This window comes from Tupaia chinensis, unplaced genomic scaffold, assembly GCF_000334495.1.
Source record: "Tupaia chinensis unplaced genomic scaffold, TupChi_1.0 Scaffold000399_1, whole genome shotgun sequence".
Classification (NCBI taxonomy): domain Eukaryota; kingdom Metazoa; phylum Chordata; class Mammalia; order Scandentia; family Tupaiidae; genus Tupaia; species Tupaia belangeri.
In genome coordinates this window covers 472,070-491,543 of record NW_006159901.1, presented here as the reverse complement: position 1 = coordinate 491,543, position 19,474 = coordinate 472,070, and the positions used below count along the sequence as shown (strand labels likewise).

Here is a 19,474-nt window from a genome sequence, read left to right as displayed (position 1 = left end):
ATCACTTGTTCTAGCTAATTATTAGGATTCAGGACAGAGTGTGACCATGTGTCTAGGCCTGCTATTAACAGTAGGAGAAACAGACTTGCCAAGGAATAGTTTCAAACGCCTTAAGCCTGGGGGTGGGAGGAAGGCATATCCTCCTACCCCTATCTTTAGATGAAGAGGAGTACAAAGATCTGGACTATCTTCCAGTGTGAGGTAGGAAAAGGCCACTCCGAAGAGCCTTTGGATTGGTTAGCGAGCAAACAGTTTCAGTTTCATTACTGATGCCTTCTCCCTGTCCTGGAGCATAAACTTTGTCTCCTAGCTCACCCCAATCTACATTCACCCCGTCACTGAAGTCCCAGCCATCCAAACAGTCGCTTTGAGAGACAGCAATTAGATTTTTAGTGCGTGTCCTGCTTATCAGACTGCATTCTTAATCCTCTTCCTTTAATTCCTCACAATGCTCTGACTACAGGTATGTAATGCAGGTATCGCCAGCTCCATTTCAAAGATGAAGAAACAGAGGCTCAGAGAGGTTAGGTGGCTGGTCCAGTTACACAGGCTGGGGGAGGTCCTGGGCACACAAACAATGGGGTCAGACTGTTTGGGTTCACATCACCTCTTCATTAGGGCTGTGACTAGGCGTTGGTGACTCAGTTCTCTCATCTGTAAAGTGAAAAGAAGAAAGAAATCTACTTCATAGGGTGGATGGTGGATAAAAAAGAGATAAGGCATAAGCAGAGTGTTTAGGAATCTTAAATGCTCAATAAACAAAAACCATTATTAGAACATTATAATTCCTAATCTAGTGCTTTTCCCACAACACAGTGTTGCCTCCGGCAGCAGGTTCTTGCATCCTCCTCACAGTTGATCCCCTTTTCCTGTCCCATCACCTTTCTTACTCAAAATAGTGAAGACTGAAAAAAAAAGGAAAAAAAGACTTACACTCTCTTTCTAAACACCGTGGCCTCTTTGACAGCCATTTACAATTTTGGCAGGCATGAGGGGTTGTGATATCTTTACATCTTTGCGCCACTTGGTTAGGAAATATCAGACAGGGGAACAGAAAAACCTATCTTTTGAAGCTGCCATCAAAGCTTAAGTGATGTGATTGTAGCAAGTATAGCTGGTTTTTACCAGCATCAGCCACGGAGCCAAAATAATACCAGCAGAGGCAGACCTGGAAAGGAGGGTCTTGGGACTCTTTGCTTTAATTCATTTTTACTCCCCAAGTTCTGCCCTGCCTTTGTGATCAGTAGGAGATGGCGGTAAAGAAGAAGACTGGGTGGCCTGAACAGGACTTCCAGCAGACCTCTCTTCAATGGTCCTCACTGTGGGCTGTTGCTGTACCAGTGGCATCGACTCTGCTGAAGGGAGAGGGTGGCAGCTCAGAACTTTATGGTTTAAACCTCTGCAAAGGGGGGATATCTGAGGACAGCCCCTTCAGGCAATGCATCCCAGGGTCCTTGCCTTTGATCTGAAATACAACATCTCCAGAAAACTTTTTAGACACAGCAAGCAGTGGGATGGGTAGAATTAATTAGGTCCTATCTCATAAGATATGATACAAAACTCTCAGCTGGGCCCAGTCTCACTTCCTCTCACTCTCTCTCACTGCTGGGAAGGTGAGCACTGAGTTCCTACCAGCACTCTGCTAGGACAGAGTGTAAAGTGAGAGCACCGTCCTATGGTCCCTGCCTTCAGGGGATTTATAACTGAATTGGAAAAGTCACGGCCTAGGATATGTGAGACCATCCCACACAGACATCTCCTACATGGCGTTCACTACGGCTAAGAATACTCCTACAGATTTTGTAGGTCACTCATTAACCCATTCTTTCTCAATTGTATATTTCTATCCCATATTTATGAACCTTCTTGGAAAGACGATACTGTTTTATATTCTGAACTTTCTGAAAATAATTATTATGTTAATTTGGTTATTATTAATGTGAAACTTGGCTTTCCAAGTATAGATGACATTTTTCACAAGTGTAGCTTGCTTTAAATACATGCCAATAACCTTTGCTTTCTGGGTTTCCTTTTCTCCTTATGACCCTTCTCAGCAATGCTGTTATTCTTGGAAGCTGAAACTCAGAATTGGGGGAAATATCATGAATACTTTATATGCCAATATTTGAAATATATACTCATTTGCTATTATCTGCTGTGGGTTAGTTAGCATCACATAACGCACTTGAAACATGTGGGTTTTGGTGACTGAGAGGACAGAGTTCATATTCTGGTCCTGCCCAACTGTGAACATGTGCAAGCTTTGTTTCTTCTCTGGGCCTTTATTCATCATTTATACAACGAATGAATAAACAGCCCTGTTTTCAAGGAGGGTGTCAGGAGTAAAGCCTAGACTATCATAGGATAGTGCCTGGTTCATAATGAGGAGTCTGTAAGAATAATAATTTAATAGCTACCTTAATGGATGTATAACAGTGGGTCATGAGTTTTACATAGATCACTATATATATGTGTGTGTGTGTGTGTGTGTGTGTATAATTTTTTTAGAGAAGTTTTTTTTTTTTTTTTTTTTTTTTTGCTATAGGGCACAAGTGCTTGCCAGAGAGACAGAGAGAGAGAAAGAAAGTGAGAAATCACTCCCCCCCCCCCCGAGGGGGATGGCTATGCTGCAATTCCTTCTCCTCCATTCTCCTCTCAGGATCTTGGGCACACAAGCTCATTTGCCCTGTGTGAGTTTGAAGTCACTGGGTCTGAGACTTGAACCATGGTTGACTACAGGGGAGTCCAGAGACATAACCATTAAGCATCTGCTGGTCCCTAGATCACTATATTTAATCCCCGAAACAACCCTGCAATTACTTTGTCTTTCTAGATGAGAAAACTGAGGCACAGAGAAATTCTGGAACTTGTTTAAGAAGATATAGTTAAATAGTGGCAGAAGTAGAGTTTGAACCCAGGACTAGAGGATTTGAATCCAAACCTTATGGGCATCCAGAGCCCTCAATGTGGCCCATAACCATAAGAAAAGGTAACCATTCTTATCAAGTGCATTCAGTTAAAATGCAGAATCTTTTATTTTCTAGTTTAAATGCTGTAAAAGAACTGTTTTGACAATTGGATGTATTAACTTGCCTGGTCCTTTTGTCAATATAAAAATAAAGCTTCTATAAGAAATCTGACATGTGGAAAAAGAAAAATGATTTCCCATAATATAAGCAGGCTAGTGATATGTGCATTTAAAAAAATCTATGCATTTTCTACTCACAGCAAATTTCATTTTTCATATAATTAGAGACAATAAATTAAATATAAGTTGAAGCATTAAAAATATAAAGGCACGAGAAGGTATGATCTGAGATGGAGATTTTGCTTTGAGCCTCCATTCCAAGTCATGCCTCTTATTATCAGACTGATGGGCTATCACTTATTAACCTGGACGCCAGGTTGATATGTACTTTGTTCTAAATAATCATGGTAAATGATGCATTGACTTGCTTTTTATTTTTGCCAGCAATGGTAGAGTGATCTGTAGATTCGACATGATGTGTTGTACTAGAAAGGCTGTGCTTATACACTCTATTCATTTTAAATGAGACAAAATTCACATTGTCTGTCATTTCCTTATTGAGAAATAGACAACTAAGGAATGTTATTTCATTAGGACTGTCACTGAGACACAAGGCTGATGTCGATAAGCATTTCTGTGTATGTTCTCCTTGCTGAAACCTTGTTGGCATGTTCTCATTCGTTTGCAGAAGTTGAGTGGTTAAAAAAAAAAATAAAACTCATGTAAAAATGATAAGCCAGTGTCGTTAGCCAAGGAGGAAGAATGGCAGAGAAAAGAGAGAATGGTAGAGATTAAAATCTCTTCAGAGGGACTCCAAGACGGGTGTCTGTTTTGGCGACCCCCAGGCCCAGTGCACTGAGCATGGAAGGGACCTGGAGTCTTCCCACACTGGACTTTCTCTGTGCCACAAATGTGCCTTGCTTTCTCCCACCCTGGGGCCACTCAACACCTATTCTTTTGCTCCAGAATGCTCTTTCCATGGATCTTCCCCCAATCCATGACATCCTTCAGATTTTTGCCTAGAGAAGTCTTTCTCACTTTTCTAGACTTGACTGGATCCTTTGTCCCTTTCTTTTATTGGGATCCAACGTTGTTTGTAATCATATTTGTGTCGTGCACCATGGTAGCAGGAATTGGATTTGATTTTAGGCATCATTGTATCCACAGAGTTTGGTGTAATCCTGGCCATATAGTACATGCTCAAGAAGTAACCTGAGCACCTGCTGCTTGGGTCAGCACCGCTGTTTACATGAAATATCATAGTCTAATCTCTGTCCAGATTATTTCTACCAATGACACATGAGTTTCCTTGTACATTAGACTGGTGCAAAGCAATGCTTTTCTTCAGGCTTTTCATCAGCAATTTTAGTTGCCATAACATGGGCTTAATTTATCACCCATGGGATTACCAATTTAGTAGTGAGATACTGAGAGCAGGGAATCACTTATTTAGCTTGTTCAGCATACAGAGCCACCTTTAGGAAGGGCTGACTGGATGGCAGAGTTGGCAGTTGGCCTAATTTTCACTGAAATGCACATGACCCATGACTTTTGAGTTCAGGATCCACACTCTCCCGTGTGTCCACAGTTAGGGAAATTCTCACACTCCAGCTTCCCACTCCAGTAGCAGTATTTAAAATGGAAGCGAATGAAAATGACATAACAATAGGTAGAGCCCATAATAGTGTACAAAAGTGCTTCTGAATAAATCAATATGTGAGCGTTAAAGCATTTGCAACGTACCTCATGACTGGGTGAATCCTGTCACCACATTGTGAATGAGAATTGCAAGTCTGGAGGGAAAAAAAAAAGTTGTAAACCACTCACAGGGGGCACTCTGAGGGCCAGCTAGGACACCCAGGCCACCTCTCCTGCCTGTCCCTCCACACCCTCACCCTCCACCACAGGAGCAAGCCCACTGAAAAGCTTCCTTCCTATTTTACTCTGTTTGCTATCAGGACAAGGCAAATGGGAATCTGGCATCAATTTGTTACTCTTAAAAGCCCTGATGCATTTCGGGATGGCACACTTACTTGGGCATTTTGACAGTTCTATTTTAAGGAAATGTAGTGTCGAGTTTTTGAACAAAAAAGTTCAAATGCTTTACGGTAGGGACCACAGTACATCTTTGTATTCAATTCCCATATTCCCTCTTTTCTCCCCAGCACCCCAACACTATATATCTTGTTCAGGAAACACCTTTGGGGTTTTTACTTGTCGCTCTCTTTTTACCCCCACCTTTTCTTGATCCAGGAGGGATACTGTACGGTTGGCTTCTCTTTTGACAGTCTCTATTATTATATTGGCTTTGTGCCAACATGGTCATTCCACCCATCACGCAGGTCTAGAGAGACCAAGGGCTCAAATTCTCCCTTTGCACTGGGGAAGGGGTATGTCCATGACAGCCCCCTTCTCCCTTGCCATTAAAAATCCCTGGCCACAGCTTTCCTCTCCCTAGAAATGCCGAAGAAGAAAGGAGATGAAATTGGAGAAGGTGATCTGGTTCTTCCCTTTTGGGCTGATCCAGGCTCCCAATCCTCAAAGCGCTGTTCACTTTCCAGAACTGGGTTTTCCTGAACACTGTATTTGGATTCAGGAGACACAGTTGCAACTTTGGACACTTCGGCTTCCGGGCTGCGTGATTTCTGGCAAGTCGTTTTAGCTTTTTGAACTCATGATTTATCCACAGGGTGGCTGGCTTGAAGTAAGTGCGCCTTGGTTTTGTCTGCGCTATCCATATTTAAGGATTTGTACTTTAAGAGACACTCTTAAAAAGAAAAGAAAAAAGGTTACAGGAAGTATCTATTGACTAGTGTCCAGAGGACGTTCAGGAAAGGCCACCCAAGACTGGCCCCAGGCATCCTCTTGGGAGCCTGCGCGGCCTCCCTGCAGCCAAGGTGGCCGCCACCCCCACCCCACTCACAGTACTTCAGGGTTTGACGCCAGCTCCTATGAGAGGTGTGTAGGTCCTTGGAGAGCGCCTACGAATTCCAGAGAGTCAGCCACTGCGGTTCACTCGAATGCTCTGGAGGCTTCTCAGTGGGGCTCCCTCCCCCATTTGACGCCATAGTCGTCTCCAGGAAGGGTGGCAGCCGCAGACCGCTCGGTTCCCTCTAGATCCGACCTTCTTGGCCGGCATCTTGCCCTCCGCGCTCTTCTTGCCCCGCATTCGAGCGCCCAGGAGCTCCCCCTCCGGGCGGCGCGGTGCGATCGTCGACTGGGTTGGCAGCAGCGCCCGCCGAGGGGCGGCCCGCGCAACTCTCCTGCCAGCCCGCCCGCCCACCTTTCGACGCGCGCGCGTCCCCGCCCCCGCCGCTTGCGGCCGGTGGGTGCCTTACTTCGGGGAGCCGGCGGGGGCCGTAACCCGAGCCCCGCCGCCGGGATCCATATTTGCATAATCCCGCTTCTGTCTCCCACCCTCTTCCTTTTTTCGGACCCAGGGCTGGAGATGCGAGTCGGGCTCCCCTCCGAGGCGTCGTCTTGCCCGTGGTCAGCCCAGGGGCCGCGGGACCGGCCGGAGCGCAGGAGGAGTGGGCTGGCGCACGTGGTAAGAGTGCAACTTTTTTTTTTCTCGTTTCTTTTTTCAGAAAGGGACTTTGCACGTTTTTGCGGGGGAGGGGGTTACCTACAAAGGTGTGACCTTGCTGCAATTTCTTCCCTTTTCCCCTTTATTTTTATCTGCAAGTGGAAACAAGCGCTCAGCGTGAGGGAGTAACTTTCCCAAATTTGCTCTGGGCGTTTGAAGTCAGCGTCGGGGAAGGCCACAGAGATCAGCTTTTGCTCTGGGCAGGGGGAGAAGAGGAACTCGGGTGGAGGACGGAGGCGACAGGCGACTGCCAACTGCCCTGGGGTCCTGACAGCCGAGCGCGGTGGTTGCCGGTGCGCTGCCGGGCTGCAGCAGGTGAGCGCCGATAGCCGCCTGCAGCTCCGAGCTCCTCCACGGCGTGGCGCCGTGGCTCCCGCCCGCTTGGGTCCCAAGGAGGCTGGGGCAGCTCCCGGCCGGGGCCGGAAAAGGACCCGCTGGGCCGGAGGGGTTGTCCCCGCGATCAACCGCCGGCCTCGAGCGGCAAAGAGCAGGGGCAGTTCGCAGGCTGCGCCCACGACCGCGGGCAGGCAGGGTGCGGCACACCGGGCTTGGGGACCCGGGATCAGCCTCCCGCGGGGTCCTGGCTAGGTCTAGAGAGCTCCCGGTGTGGGCTGGGGCGCTCTGGGAGGTACGGACCGCGCGTCGAGAGACCTGAACCCGCCACTATCTGGACCTCTGAAAAGTTTTGTAAAATTGCTTTGGGAACTAAACAGCTTTCTACTGGGCCAGGTTTTTATTTACTCGCACAGGCGAACGCATGTGGGGTGACGACGCCTCGAAACTGGAGTTAGAGACATAGTTTACTGTTACTCAAGACCGCTCTGGGCTCACCGAGGTGGCTCTTGCGAGGGAGCGGGAGAGGAGTGTGTGTGTTCGGAGTAGGGCTGCTCAGGTGCGCGCACGGCGCATCCCCGAAGTGTGGGCTCTCGGAGGTCGGTTCTGTGGCGCCCACATAGGCAGTGAAAGTGGGGACAGTGTCTTCCAGAGTGTCGGGTCCGGCAAGCCCGGACACCCTGATAGCCAGGCAGGCGCACGGGCGCGCTGTCAACAGGGAGGAGTGTAGCGTAAGGTGTGTGAGTGGGTGTGTGAAGAGGTAGCGGGGGCGGGAGTGTGTGTAGCGGAAGTGGAGCGAATGTGTGTGTGTGCGCGCGCGTGTGTGGCGGGGCAGGGTGAGTGTCCATGCCTGCATCTGGACGCCCCCACGCAGCCGACCGCCCAGACGCGCCGGGAAGGGCGCCCGCTCCCCGCGCCAGCTGAAGGGGGGCGGGGAGCGCGCGGGCAGAGGAAGGGGGGTTGTCTCTGGTTGAGGATTTCTCTTGAAGCTCCCTGCAGTTATTCTGCTCCTTCTAGGGTCTACTCCCCAGCTCCAAAGTGCCCAAAATACTTAAACAAACAAACAACCCAAACCTGTTCCGTTTTCGCTCCTGTATAAATAGAACAGACTTTCCAAAAAAGCAATACCGCATTCACTCTTATCATCAGCCACTTCTTTCCACCAAGTAATTCAGAAAAAAGCAGTCAGCTTCCGTGAATGCATGCAGCTTTTTTTTTTTTTTTTTCTGCTCTGCCTCTTTCTTGCTTGCTGTTTTGAGCTGCCAAGAAAGTGAGTAGGGGTTTGACTGTAGTGTCTCGGCTCCGCTCGGTTTCTTTCCGAAGTTTAATTTTCCGGAATGGCTCCCAAACAAGGGCTGGGGAGGCGGAGCCGCCGGCACCGGATCTTCGCCTTTTTTGGAAAGTCCCGGAGAACCGGAATTCCTCCCCGCCCCGGGAGCCGAGCTGCAGCTCGGGCTCGCTCACTCTCCCGAAGTGGCCGCGGCGGGGGCCGCAGCGCACCCCCTTCTCGCGGGTCTCTGCACCGGTGACCGGGGCTGCAGCTCGGGCCGCGTGCCCCTGACCTCTGCGAGTCCCCGCGGGCTGCGAGCCGCGAGTCCCGAGCCCCGGCGGAGCCCGCGCGGCAGAGCCCGTATGCAAATAGGCCATGTGACGGCAAAAGCCGCCGGGCCCAGCCCTGTTCCTCAGTCCATATATGGGCAGCGACGTCACGGGCATTGAGGACCTGCCCATAAATACTTAGAGCAACACTTTCCGTCTAACTGAGAGAGCAGCAATTGATTAATAGCTCGGCGAGGGGACACACTGACTGTTATAATAACACTACACCAGCAACTCCTGGCTCTCCAACGGCCGGATCACAGGAGAGAGGAGAGAGTCAGTGGCAAATAGCCATTTTTCTTCTTTCTGAAAAAAACGGCAACTTGTTTGCTAGTTTTATTTCTGTTGGATTTTTTTTTTTTTTTGATAGGTGGTTTTTAAGTGTGGAGGGCAAAAGGAGATACCAACCCAGCCTCGGTCCAACACCTCTCCAAAACGGCTTCTCTGACACTCCAGGTAGCGAGGGAGTTGGGTCTCCAGGTTGTGCGAGGAGCAAATGATGACCGCCAAGGCCGTAGACAAAATCCCAGTAACTCTCAGTGGTTTTGTGCACCAGCTGTCTGACAACATCTACCCGGTGGAGGACCTCGCCGCCCCGTCGGTGACCATCTTCCCCAATGCCGAACTGGGAGGCCCCTTTGACCAGATGAATGGAGTGGCCGGAGGTAAGCCGCAGATTCTCCTCGCAGGACCGGACCCGTGCGGCTAGGAGGTGGTGGGTGGGGTGTGGTGGGTGTGCGGGACTTGGACAACAGGGTTGGGTTGTAGGTGGATGGCGTTGACTGCACTGACTTGGAGACTGCAAGTGGGTGCAGGAGGAGCCCGAGAGAGCAGGGACCGGGGCACTGGAGCTGAGCGCGCGGGCAGATGCGCCAGGTCGCCGGCGAAAGGCGTGCGTGCGCCCCGGCGCGCCCAGCTCCGGGCGCGCTCAGGGATGGGGCTGGGAGAGGCGCCCCTCCTGGCTTCGAGGCTTGCACAGGCTCTTGGGCCGGCAGTACTTCAGCGTCCTGTTTCGCAGAGTAGGGACAAAGTGACGGTAAAGTTCAGGGTTCCCGGGGCAGGGAAGACCTGCGCGTCTCTACAGCCGAGCGCGGAGAAGCACCAGAAGAAAGCGTCGGTAGCTAGCTCCCGGGCAGAGCCAAGCTGGAGGAATGTCGTAGGGCGCTCTCCCGCGGCCTGGAGGCGCGCCCCCACCTGCGCGCCGCCTGCGAAGTTGAGGGGGTTAGCTAAGCGGGGGCTCGGGCCAGCGGGGGTGGGGAGGAGCTGATGGAGGAAGGCGGGCCACCGCGGGAAGCAGCCCCCGGAGTGCGGAGCGAGGCCCGCGGGGCATTGGCGCCGCCGGTTTCCTTGACGATGCTGTGAAAGTGGTCTCCTGCGGCCTCCCCGCCTTCCTCGAAGACGGTCCAGGGGCCTTGAGCTGGGGCGGGGACGCGCGGGTATCCGGCAAGGCCGGGAAGGCCGGGAGGAAAGGGAAGCCTACGGACTTCTTCCCCCGCAGCCGCATTCCCTCCAACAGCGTTCAGCAGAAGCGCAGCGGGAGAGGGCAGGAGAGAAGACACCAAGGATAGGGAGCAACCGGGAAATCTCCGACCCCTCTGTCCCATTTTGAGCTCCTTTCTCGGGCTGGCGCCTTGCAGCCACTAGCTGGGATTGGACGGTCCTTCAGTTGTGTCTGTTCTGGTGCCCTAGCTGTGGGAACCCCCGACAGAAGAGAGGGAGAGAAGTTCCAGGCAGATGGGGAATTGTTAATGTTGCTATTATTGGGTGTTTTTATTGGGGACTAGAGCCACAGATGGCTTGGGGGGGGTGGTTAAGAGGAGCTCATCGTGCTTTCCTGGAGGTAGTTTGCATCCCAGACTGTCACTGGTTAACACAGTAGGATCTTGGACTAGCCTCTTGCTGTCTCTGGATCTCAATTTCCCCACCTGTTGAACTTTGACCCAGCCCTACAGTGCCCTGTTCCTGGCCTTGGAGACAGACCCGCGTGAGAGGGAGTGGAGGGGATTCTTGACTGCATTCTCATTGCGCCACCTCTGTTCTGCCTTTTCCTCCCCAGATGGCATGATCAACATTGACATGACTGGAGAGAAGAGGGCCTTGGATCTCCCTTATCCCAGCAGCTTTGCTCCAGTCTCTGCACCCAGAAATCAGACCTTCACGTACATGGGCAAGTTCTCCATCGACCCCCAGTACCCTGGTGCCAGCTGCTACCCAGAAGGCATCATCAATATTGTGAGTGCAGGCATCCTGCAAGGGGTCACCTCCCCAGCCTCGACCACAGCCTCGTCCAGCGTCACCTCCGTCTCCCCCAATCCACTGGCCACAGGACCCCTGGGTGTGTGCACCATGTCCCAGAACCAGCCTGACCTGGACCATCTCTACTCTCCGCCACCACCTCCTCCTCCTTATTCCGGCTGTGCAGGAGACCTCTACCAGGACCCCTCTGCATTTCTGTCACCAGCCACCACTTCCACCTCCTCCTCTCTGGCCTACCCACCACCTCCTTCCTACCCATCCCCAAAGCCGGCCACGGACCCAGGCCTCTTCCCCATGATCCCAGACTATCCTGGATTTTTTCCATCTCAGTGCCAGAGAGACCTACATGGTGCAGCTGGCGCAGACCGCAAGCCCTTTCCCTGTCCCCTGGATTCCCTGCGGGTCCCCCCTCCACTGACTCCACTTTCTACCATCCGTAACTTTACCCTGGCGGGGCCAAGTGCAGGGGTCACAGGACCAGGGGCAAGTGGAGGCAGCGAGGGACCCCGGCTGCCTGGTAGCAGCTCAGCTGCGGCTGGGGCTGCTGCCTACAACCCACACCACTTGCCACTGCGGCCCATCCTGAGGCCTCGCAAGTACCCCAACAGACCCAGCAAGACCCCGGTGCATGAGAGGCCCTACCCATGTCCAGCAGAAGGCTGTGACCGGCGATTCTCCCGCTCCGATGAGCTGACACGGCATATCCGAATCCACACTGGCCACAAGCCCTTCCAGTGTCGGATCTGCATGCGCAACTTCAGCCGCAGTGACCACCTCACTACCCATATTCGCACGCACACGGGTGAGAAGCCCTTTGCCTGTGACTACTGCGGCCGCAAGTTTGCCCGGAGTGATGAGAGGAAGCGCCATACCAAGATCCACCTGAGACAGAAGGAGAGGAAAAGCAGTGCCCCCTCCTCGTCAGTCCCGGCACCTTCCACAGCCTCCTGCACAGGAGGCACGCAGGCGGGGGGTGCACTGTGTGGCAACAACAGCAGCACTCTGGGTGCAGGGCCACTGGCCCCTTGCTCCTCTCGGACCCGGACACCTTGAGATGATACGCAGGCTGACACACCAGCTCCTTGAAATCCCCAGAGGCCCTTGGTCCACTCAGCTGCATGACAAACACTACCACCCTCCCTGCCCCTCTCTCCTTTCTCTGGGCAAAGGGCCTTAGTGGAGCCCAGCACTGCCCCTGCCCTTTTCCATGGAGAAGCAGGTCCTTCTTAAGCCCATGTTAGCCTCTCTTAGGGGAGCTGACTGTCACCCCAAGGCAAGAGGGAGGCTCGGAGGGGTTGAGTGGGTGCTGCTGGTCTAGAGGGCTAAGGTCCCACCCTGCTTTAAAGGGTTATTGGACTAGGTTTGCTTCCTCCTTCCTTTTATTTGACCCATTACAGTCTTTTGGCCCTGGACGTCAGAGTTGACATGAGACTTTTCCTACAGTAGGTTGGGAGATGCTGACCCCATCAAGTGGGACAGCAAAAAGACAAGCGAAACTGATGTGCACTTTATGGCTTGGGACTAATTTGGCGGGCGCTGTACAGTGAGTGAAGCATGGCCTTTATGCTGCCTCTGTGGCCCTAGAACAGTGAATCAAAGCTTATCTAGTCGTCTCAACCCTTTAAGCAATATGTATTATAAACTCAGAGAACAGAAGTGCAATGTGATGGGAGGGACATAGCAATAGCTGATCCTTTTTGAGTTGTTTGACAAACGTAAAGACTATTTTTTCAGTTTATATTGGCTCAGATTTTGCGTATTTTTGATGTGCACTGTGCTCCAAGTTCTGAACCTTTGGGAAAAAAATGTAAAGCATTTATGATCTCTTGAAATGAGTCAGAGGTTAACTTATTTAAAGGGGGATGTACATATATTCTCTGAAACTAGGATGCATGCAATTGTGTTGGAAGTGTCCTTGGTGCCTTGTGTGATGTAGACAATGTTACAGGGTCTGCATGTAAATGGGCTGCCTTACTATGGAAAAAAAAAATCATTCCCTGGGTTTAGTATGGCTGTATATTTCTGCCTATTAATATTTGGAATTTTTTTTAGAAAGTATATTTTTGTATGCTGTTTTGTGACTTAAAAGTGTTACCTTTGTAGTCAAATTTGAGATAAGAATGTACATAATGTTACTGGAGCTGATGTGTTTGGTTATTAGCTCTTAATAGTTGTGGAAAAATAAATGATCTAACGCAAAACCACTAACTAAGGTTCAGATAATGGATGGTTTATGACTATAGTGTAAATAAATACTTTTCAACAATATTTTTGCTGCAGAAATCATTTATAAAATATTTATAGGATAGGGATTAGTCATTCAACACCTGCATGATCATTAAAAAACAGCATTAAGCTCTAGTGGGTTAAAGAGCTTCGACCAAACCAGGACCTCCAAGCTTTCTTTTGCTAGCCTGAGGACACCAACCCTACCCTCTCACTCCAAAGCAATCTCCATTCATAATCAAACACTAGAGTTCGGGATTTCCCCCATGCATTGGTGTAAAAGTGGGGAGGCGTTGTTTTGACTCATTGTTCCGTCCTCCATAACAGCCTATAGCTTCTCTCTGCTCTTGAGTGGGCTCCGGAAAATAAATACTTACAAACAAGTGCCCACTCGGAGACTACACATTTGTAACTGCTTTCAGAATCCTGACCAGGGCTGGAACTCAGAGGAAATGTGGCTTTGTGGAAAGTGTGGTGGCGTGGTCAAGCTGGAAATGACTTTCAGGTTCCAGGATTAGTCTCCTGACCACAGAGAAGTTTTTGAAAAGTGCTATCACCACTTCAAATCAAACATGTTGTCAGATGCTGACGACAGCGTTCATGGGTTGCTGAAGGAATTACCCCAGGACTCATCTCTCCTCAACCTGCACTCCCAAGGGGTACTCCTGTTTTCAAGGATCCTTAATCTGCCATAGGCTTAGTGGGTTTAGAAGTGACTATCAAAATACCTAGCTTGTTAAATAAGATGTGCATAAGCTTTAAGAACATCTAGAAGAAAGACAATCTAAACGAAATAGGCAAATATGGTCTTCCATGACAGTAGATAAAGGTTTGCAAAAGAATACAAGATAGGGTTCATGTTACTGCATGTTTTTCGACTTACAAATGTAAATCCACCAGAAAATACTTTACCCACCTATTATACAAAGCAAACAAATCATGTCTTTGTAAAGTTGTCTTTACTCTAAAATCTGGGCCTTATAAATAGTAAATACCATTTAAGTGCACCCACTGCTTTTGAATTCTTACACAAATTCAACACGTTGGAGTACCACCGTTTAGCTAACTCTGAAAAATGCCTTGGTATGTTCGTCCTCTATCACCTCAGATTTAGCTGGTAATTGATGGCCTGCTTTTATGAATATCAGATGGTCACAGCTATTCCTGAAAACCACCTTTTCCTCTTACCAGCACTAGAATTTGAGATCCAACTTGTGTAGGTAATGACCTTTTTCTTTTAAACTTCCTGTCTCCTTCTTTTTCAAGGATGTAGAATACCTCTTTCTATAACTATTGACTGGAAATGTCAACATTTTAGTGTCAGATTTTTATAGTTGTTGATGTCTTTCTTTCAGATTCACATTCACCAGTTTGTCAGCATATTAGCAACCTTATCTGTCCAATTTCGGTAAGTATAAAATAATGCCATTTTGATAATTATGTTTTTAAAGGAAAAACGTCGACATTAGTCTCGTAGGGCAGTTGATTCTCATCCCAAGACAAGAGAAATTCTACCAAGATTTCATATATTAAAATATTCCTAAATCATCGAAGTTTTGTAAGGTTGTAACTGCCTTGCCAAATTTTAATTTTGGAGTATTCAGTTAAGATCACCTCAACCACTGTTTACAAAGCAGAACTAAAAGTCATGTTAAAAGTAAGATTGGAAAAAGATTTGGCTATCACATTTTGGTGATAGCCAGATTGGTTACACAATCACTTTCACCTTAATGTGGGCTTGGTGAGGTAGCAGTACGTGCACACCCCAAGGAACACTGCATCGCAGTGTTTTTTGAGACAACCTTGTGGCTTTTACTTCTAGATTTCAGCATGTTAGGCTAATGCTTTCAACCAGATTTTGCTCTCTCTTTAAAATGCTCAGGGCCCTTTTTAGAGGCAACTTTTTTTTTTTTTCTTTAAGAAATAAACGCATAGCACAAGTAGGTCTGCTCCTTCTAATCTCAGCCATACGCCTTGTAGAATAGTTACTGACTGATTTTACCAACAAGTAACTTTTGGAGATTAAGTCCTAAAAGATTCATAATGCTTTTGACATAGTTTAATTTATAGTAACAGGTTATTTATACTGAAATAAGGTTAAGTGTTCATAAACCAGTCTATTTAATTTCAACGTCCTAACTGCTAATGAAGGCAAGTTGTTTCATAATATAAAAAGTAGCAGTCATGCCGTTTTTAAATAAAAGTTCAATAAAATTGGGGGTAGGGAAAATTGCCAGCATCAATACAAGTGCCTAAAATGTGGTCAGTTGCAACTCTAAATCCTATAGGAAAAGGAAAAAAAGAATTCTATGTCTTAAGAATCTTTCCTTCTAGGATGAAAGTAGTTTTGTTTTCTTGTACTAGATTATTTTCTTTTGATTAAATATAAGAGAAGTGTTTTGTTTTCTGTTACAGAGAAATAGTAAGATTGGACATTCATTTCAGATATATTTCCAGTCATATTATTTTAAAGTTCACTCTCAAAATAAATGACTAATTTTAAGTTTACATTATCACTTGGACTTTAGAAATCTGCAGGTCATCAGTTTTAAGTACAATATAATCTTTCAGTATAGACCATGAACTTTTTAACAGTAATCAAAACGTAGACATCAGAGCAGAAAGTCTTCCTTCTCCATTCTGCAACAGATTTAGCTCTAACCATTTTTTTTTTAAAGAGATTTTTGCTATAAGGTGCATGCACTCCCTGGAGAGACAGAAAGTGAGAAATCACTCCCCAGTGGGGATAGCCATACTGTAATCCCTTCTCCTCCATTCTCCTCTTGGGATTTTGGGCAAGCACACACACCCAGTGTGTTTAAGCTGCTGGGTCCAGGACTCAAACCGTGGTCGACTATTATGGAGTCCAGGACGTAATCATTATACCATATGCTAGTCCCATTATCTCTAACCAATTTTAAACACACCTTTATTCGCCATAAGTATATCGTTCTTAATCCAGAAATGTAAATATCCCTGGACTTAAAGATTCAGTATTTATGAGGCGTAATAAATGGTTTCCTTCTTTGACAACAGAGGCTTCAATGCAATGGCAGTGATCAGGGGTCAACCTCTGTGACTTTAAGTTCCAAATTTAGACCTGCAGTTACAGGAGCTGAACTGCCCTCAGGTCAGAGTTGAACAGCCATTGGCAGAGCCTTGAACTGAAAATGTACTGCTTTGACATTGGGCACTAGAGCTAGGGCACGAGATGCAGAATCAGTTGGAATAGGCAAATGATAAGAGTTCTGAGATGCCAAGACCCAGGTACCTACCAAGAGACAATTAAAAGGAGCTGAACCAAAGGTGTGCAATTGGAGAGAAGTTAAGGGTAATGAGTGTTAAGCTTGGAGAAACCATTCCTCTGGACAAAACACGTATTACTTAAAAAGCTACCATTTTCATTAATAAAGCAGCAGTTGGGGTAAACTCAAGTCATTCAATTTGAATTTAGTAAAAATCAATTCTCATATAGTAGGTAGGTACATAATATCCTATGTTGATTTAACTAGAAAATGTAAAAGCTTCAGAAGTATTTAGACAGACAATTTCTCATCCAGAGAGGCAATTATTGCATTTATTATTCAACAGAGAAGTTAATGATTAATATCATTGTGTTCATTAGTCTTTCCTAGGGGAAGATAACTTTTATCCCACAGTTGTTACTAAAACATAATCTACATTGCAGGGCTATGTAGAAACCCAAGAGCAGCACATGAAGTCAGTTATATCTAACAGTTTATGCATACAGGTGCAAAAGATTTTTCTGCACATTTTGTTTGTTTTGAGCACTTTCCTTAGTGGCTCATCAACACAAGTTACATTTTGTTTTCAACATTAATTCACTCAGAATTTATTTGTGAATCAAAATTTCACTGTTACTGAACTAAATCAGAGAGATCGTATTGCCGTTTTGGCCTGCAACAATTTCAGTTTTCTTTTGAAAAGCACCTTACTTTTTCCCTATCAAATTGCTTGTAATGAGAACTTGATAACACCTTTTTTCAGATTGAAGTCTTTTATAATTCTTTTATTACTGTTCTATAGCCAGGATAAATTTTTGTAGGTTAGTTTAATGTACTTCAGGTTGTATACATAACTAGGAACAATCTGTGAGTTAATCGATTTTTTGCTACAATGTAATTCAAAAAAGATTAAGTATGTGATTGCTAACCACAGACTATGCTATGAAAAAGACATTTCATTTTGTGAAGTTTTCTAAGAAAATCATTATTTGCATATCTAGACTTGATTTTCAAACTGGGTGGTATGGGGAGCTGTCCCAAACTGCTCCCAAGGCATTTAAAGCACTCCAGAACTTGAAGCTACCCTAAAATAATTATAGCAATCCTGGAGGAAATGCTTGGTATTATGCCTGTGTCAGGTTTTACAACATGTTATGTTGAATAGCATCTTGTTAAAAACCGTCAAGAATTTGCTTTTTCACACTATTTTAAAAATTGGAAACAAAGTCCTTCGCCCTGGGCCCCATAACCAGTGTGCATAAAGAGGCAAAGGCACATACTGTTTCCTAACACTTCCCACCAATAACAGTGAATTGTCCTTCACCATCCATATCACAACTCTACTGCCACATGGGCAAGTCAATCAAGAGGGCTTAGACAACAGCTGGGCAAACTTTAATGTGTTTATTTCTACAGTTTGATTTTATTAAAAGTTTCGTGAAAAAAAGGAATCCTATAAATAGTAAAAAGGGGGAAAACAGTTCTCCCTGGCCTGAAGCAAATGGTGTCAATACATTTGTAAACAGGGTAAAGTTGCTCAGTCCGTTAAAAGGACAAAAATAAAACTAGTCATAGCACAAAGGTTCAGTTCAGGAGTTGGGAGTGTGAAGTGTATAATCCCAAATTTTGATGCCCTAAAATGGCTAGTAATATAGTTAATTCTTAATTCTCTAACCTTGATCATCTGTGTCTTCTATCTCTTCCTACAAAACCACATTTGATGAGGCACACTCCTTACCCTCTTGTTCGAGGGAGAGGGCTGAAATAACACTGCCAGCAACACAGCTGTAACCACCACCAGCCTTCTGGAACATTAGAGTTTCTGTGACGATGTGAAACAGTCATTGACGTAATATTTTTCTCTACTTTTACAATAAAATATTGGAAGTAAATAGGGGTGTGTTACATTCAATAGTTTGGAAGCATAAATGATTCAGCTCCTCTCAGTCTTCTGGTTAGAAAATAATCACCCTATTACCTCACAACATACATTAAGATAAGGAAAAAAAGTCACTTGAGGATAATATAGTCTTTGCATTAAAGGTGAATCTGCAACAAGAAATCTGCTCCATTCACAGATCTGGAGATTCACAGGGAAGATAAGCGCTAAATAACCATCTGTCACTGAGATATGCAGGTGCTCAACTTCTTAGTAAATGCTGCCTGAGTAATAAACCAGATGTGGCTACTGGACAAGGGGAAGAAAGAAAATAAACCTCAGCCTCTACATGCATAGTTTGGAAGGTGATTCCCCAAGTCTGAAAAAAGTGATTTAATTTTCTTAAGGAAATAATTAGGCAGGACAGCTCACTTTAAACAGTAGCTCATCTCTTTAAGCCTTGTTTTTACCAATGACTTGAACTAAAAACAATTCAAACCACTGGGACATGCACGGTCAATAATAAATTAAAGCTAGGAGTAAAATGGCATAAGAGTTATATGTATGAACGGACAACGAACCCTATTTACCGAGGAGGGGGGAAAACTCTTTAGTGTATAGTAGAATGGGGAGCAGAGGAAGAATTTCATTATGGCTTTAGGATGGAAGCGCTTCAGACAGTCCCCTGTCCCAATCCCCCAAATCAGAGTCCTGGTGGCAGTGACAGTACCAAGAAACAATCGCGCCTCCCCGCCCACTCCGCCCCCACAACCGTGCCGGGTGGCTGCTGTCCAGGCTCCCGTGCTTCCCAAGGCTGCTGAAGAAGCGGCTACTGCTCATTCCAGTAGATCCAAAGCTCAGGCTAGGGAGTAGACACAGAGCCCTTGTGGGTGAGTCGCAGGCAGCCAGGCCCTGACCAGGGCAGGGCTCATTTTCGGTCGACCGCTCCCGGGTACCAACGGCTTCAAGGGAAGACCTTGGGACCTGGATAGGGTTCTCCCTCGCACCAGAAATCATCGGCCTGAGGAGTCTCCAAGAGCCACACTTCTCGAGGCAGGTCACAGGCCGAGCTGGAGGCCTCTTTGGGCCTTACGGGCTCCAGCACCCGGTAATAGTGGCAGTCCCTGCCGTCGTCCGGGTCGTAGGGCGGGGCCAGGATGTCCAGGAAAGCCGCGGGCCCATCCACGGCGTCGATCTGGTGCAGGTTGTCCCGGTATGGCGTGAGGACGCAGGGGCCACTGGCCTCAGTGTACTCGGCCCGCGAGCGCAGCACACCAGCCCGCACCGCATCCCGATCCCGAGCCTGCAGCGGCGGCTCGAAC

At 47.2% G+C, this 19,474-nt stretch overlaps 2 protein-coding genes and 1 long non-coding RNA gene across 5 annotated transcripts in view; 1 reads left to right on the top strand and 2 right to left on the bottom strand.

The window, feature by feature from the left end:
* Positions 1-51: 51 nt before the first annotated feature.
* On the bottom strand, positions 52-6,262 carry LOC102473710 (uncharacterized). 2 transcript variants are annotated; one of them, XR_335359.1, is made up of 4 exons: positions 5,952-6,262; positions 5,267-5,795; positions 4,772-4,821; positions 52-654 (listed from the first exon to the last, which is right to left on the bottom strand). It is a non-coding gene; the product is annotated as an uncharacterized LOC102473710 (long non-coding RNA). The 2 variants fall into 2 exon arrangements; XR_003550321.1 differs by having other exon boundaries at positions 5,267-6,248.
* A 142-nt stretch (positions 6,263-6,404) lies between these two features.
* On the top strand, positions 6,405-13,070 carry EGR2 (early growth response 2). 2 transcript variants are annotated; one of them, XM_027774074.1, is made up of 3 exons: positions 6,405-6,575; positions 9,103-9,211; positions 10,603-13,070. In XM_027774074.1, exons 1-3 carry the CDS (start codon positions 6,477-6,479, stop codon positions 11,853-11,855), a joined length of 1,461 nt encoding a protein of 486 aa, XP_027629875.1. In that variant the 5' UTR covers positions 6,405-6,476; the 3' UTR covers positions 11,856-13,070. The 2 variants fall into 2 exon arrangements, with proteins under 2 accessions (XP_027629875.1, XP_006154224.1); XM_006154162.3 differs by lacking the exon at positions 6,405-6,575 and adding an exon at positions 8,558-9,002.
* A 3,513-nt stretch (positions 13,071-16,583) lies between these two features.
* Positions 16,584-19,474, bottom strand: part of ADO (2-aminoethanethiol dioxygenase) — a gene marked incomplete at its 5' end in the record, with an annotated part of 3,283 nt that continues 392 nt past the window's right edge. Inside the window, 1 exon segment of the mRNA XM_006172274.3 lies at positions 16,584-19,474. This exon segment is cut by the window's right edge and continues 35 nt beyond it. Within this exon segment, the coding sequence (XP_006172336.1) occupies positions 19,117-19,474 (358 nt within the window).

Coding starts and splice junctions, on each gene's coding strand:
- EGR2 (XM_027774074.1), top strand. CDS start 6,477: ATGCGAGTCGGGCTCCCCTCCGAGGCGTCGTCTTGCCCGTGGTCAGCC. Junction 6,576..9,102: donor GGAGTGGGCTGGCGCACGTG/GTAAGAGTGCAA, acceptor TTTGTGCACCAG/CTGTCTGACAACATCTACCC. Junction 9,212..10,602: donor GATGAATGGAGTGGCCGGAG/GTAAGCCGCAGA, acceptor TTTCCTCCCCAG/ATGGCATGATCAACATTGAC.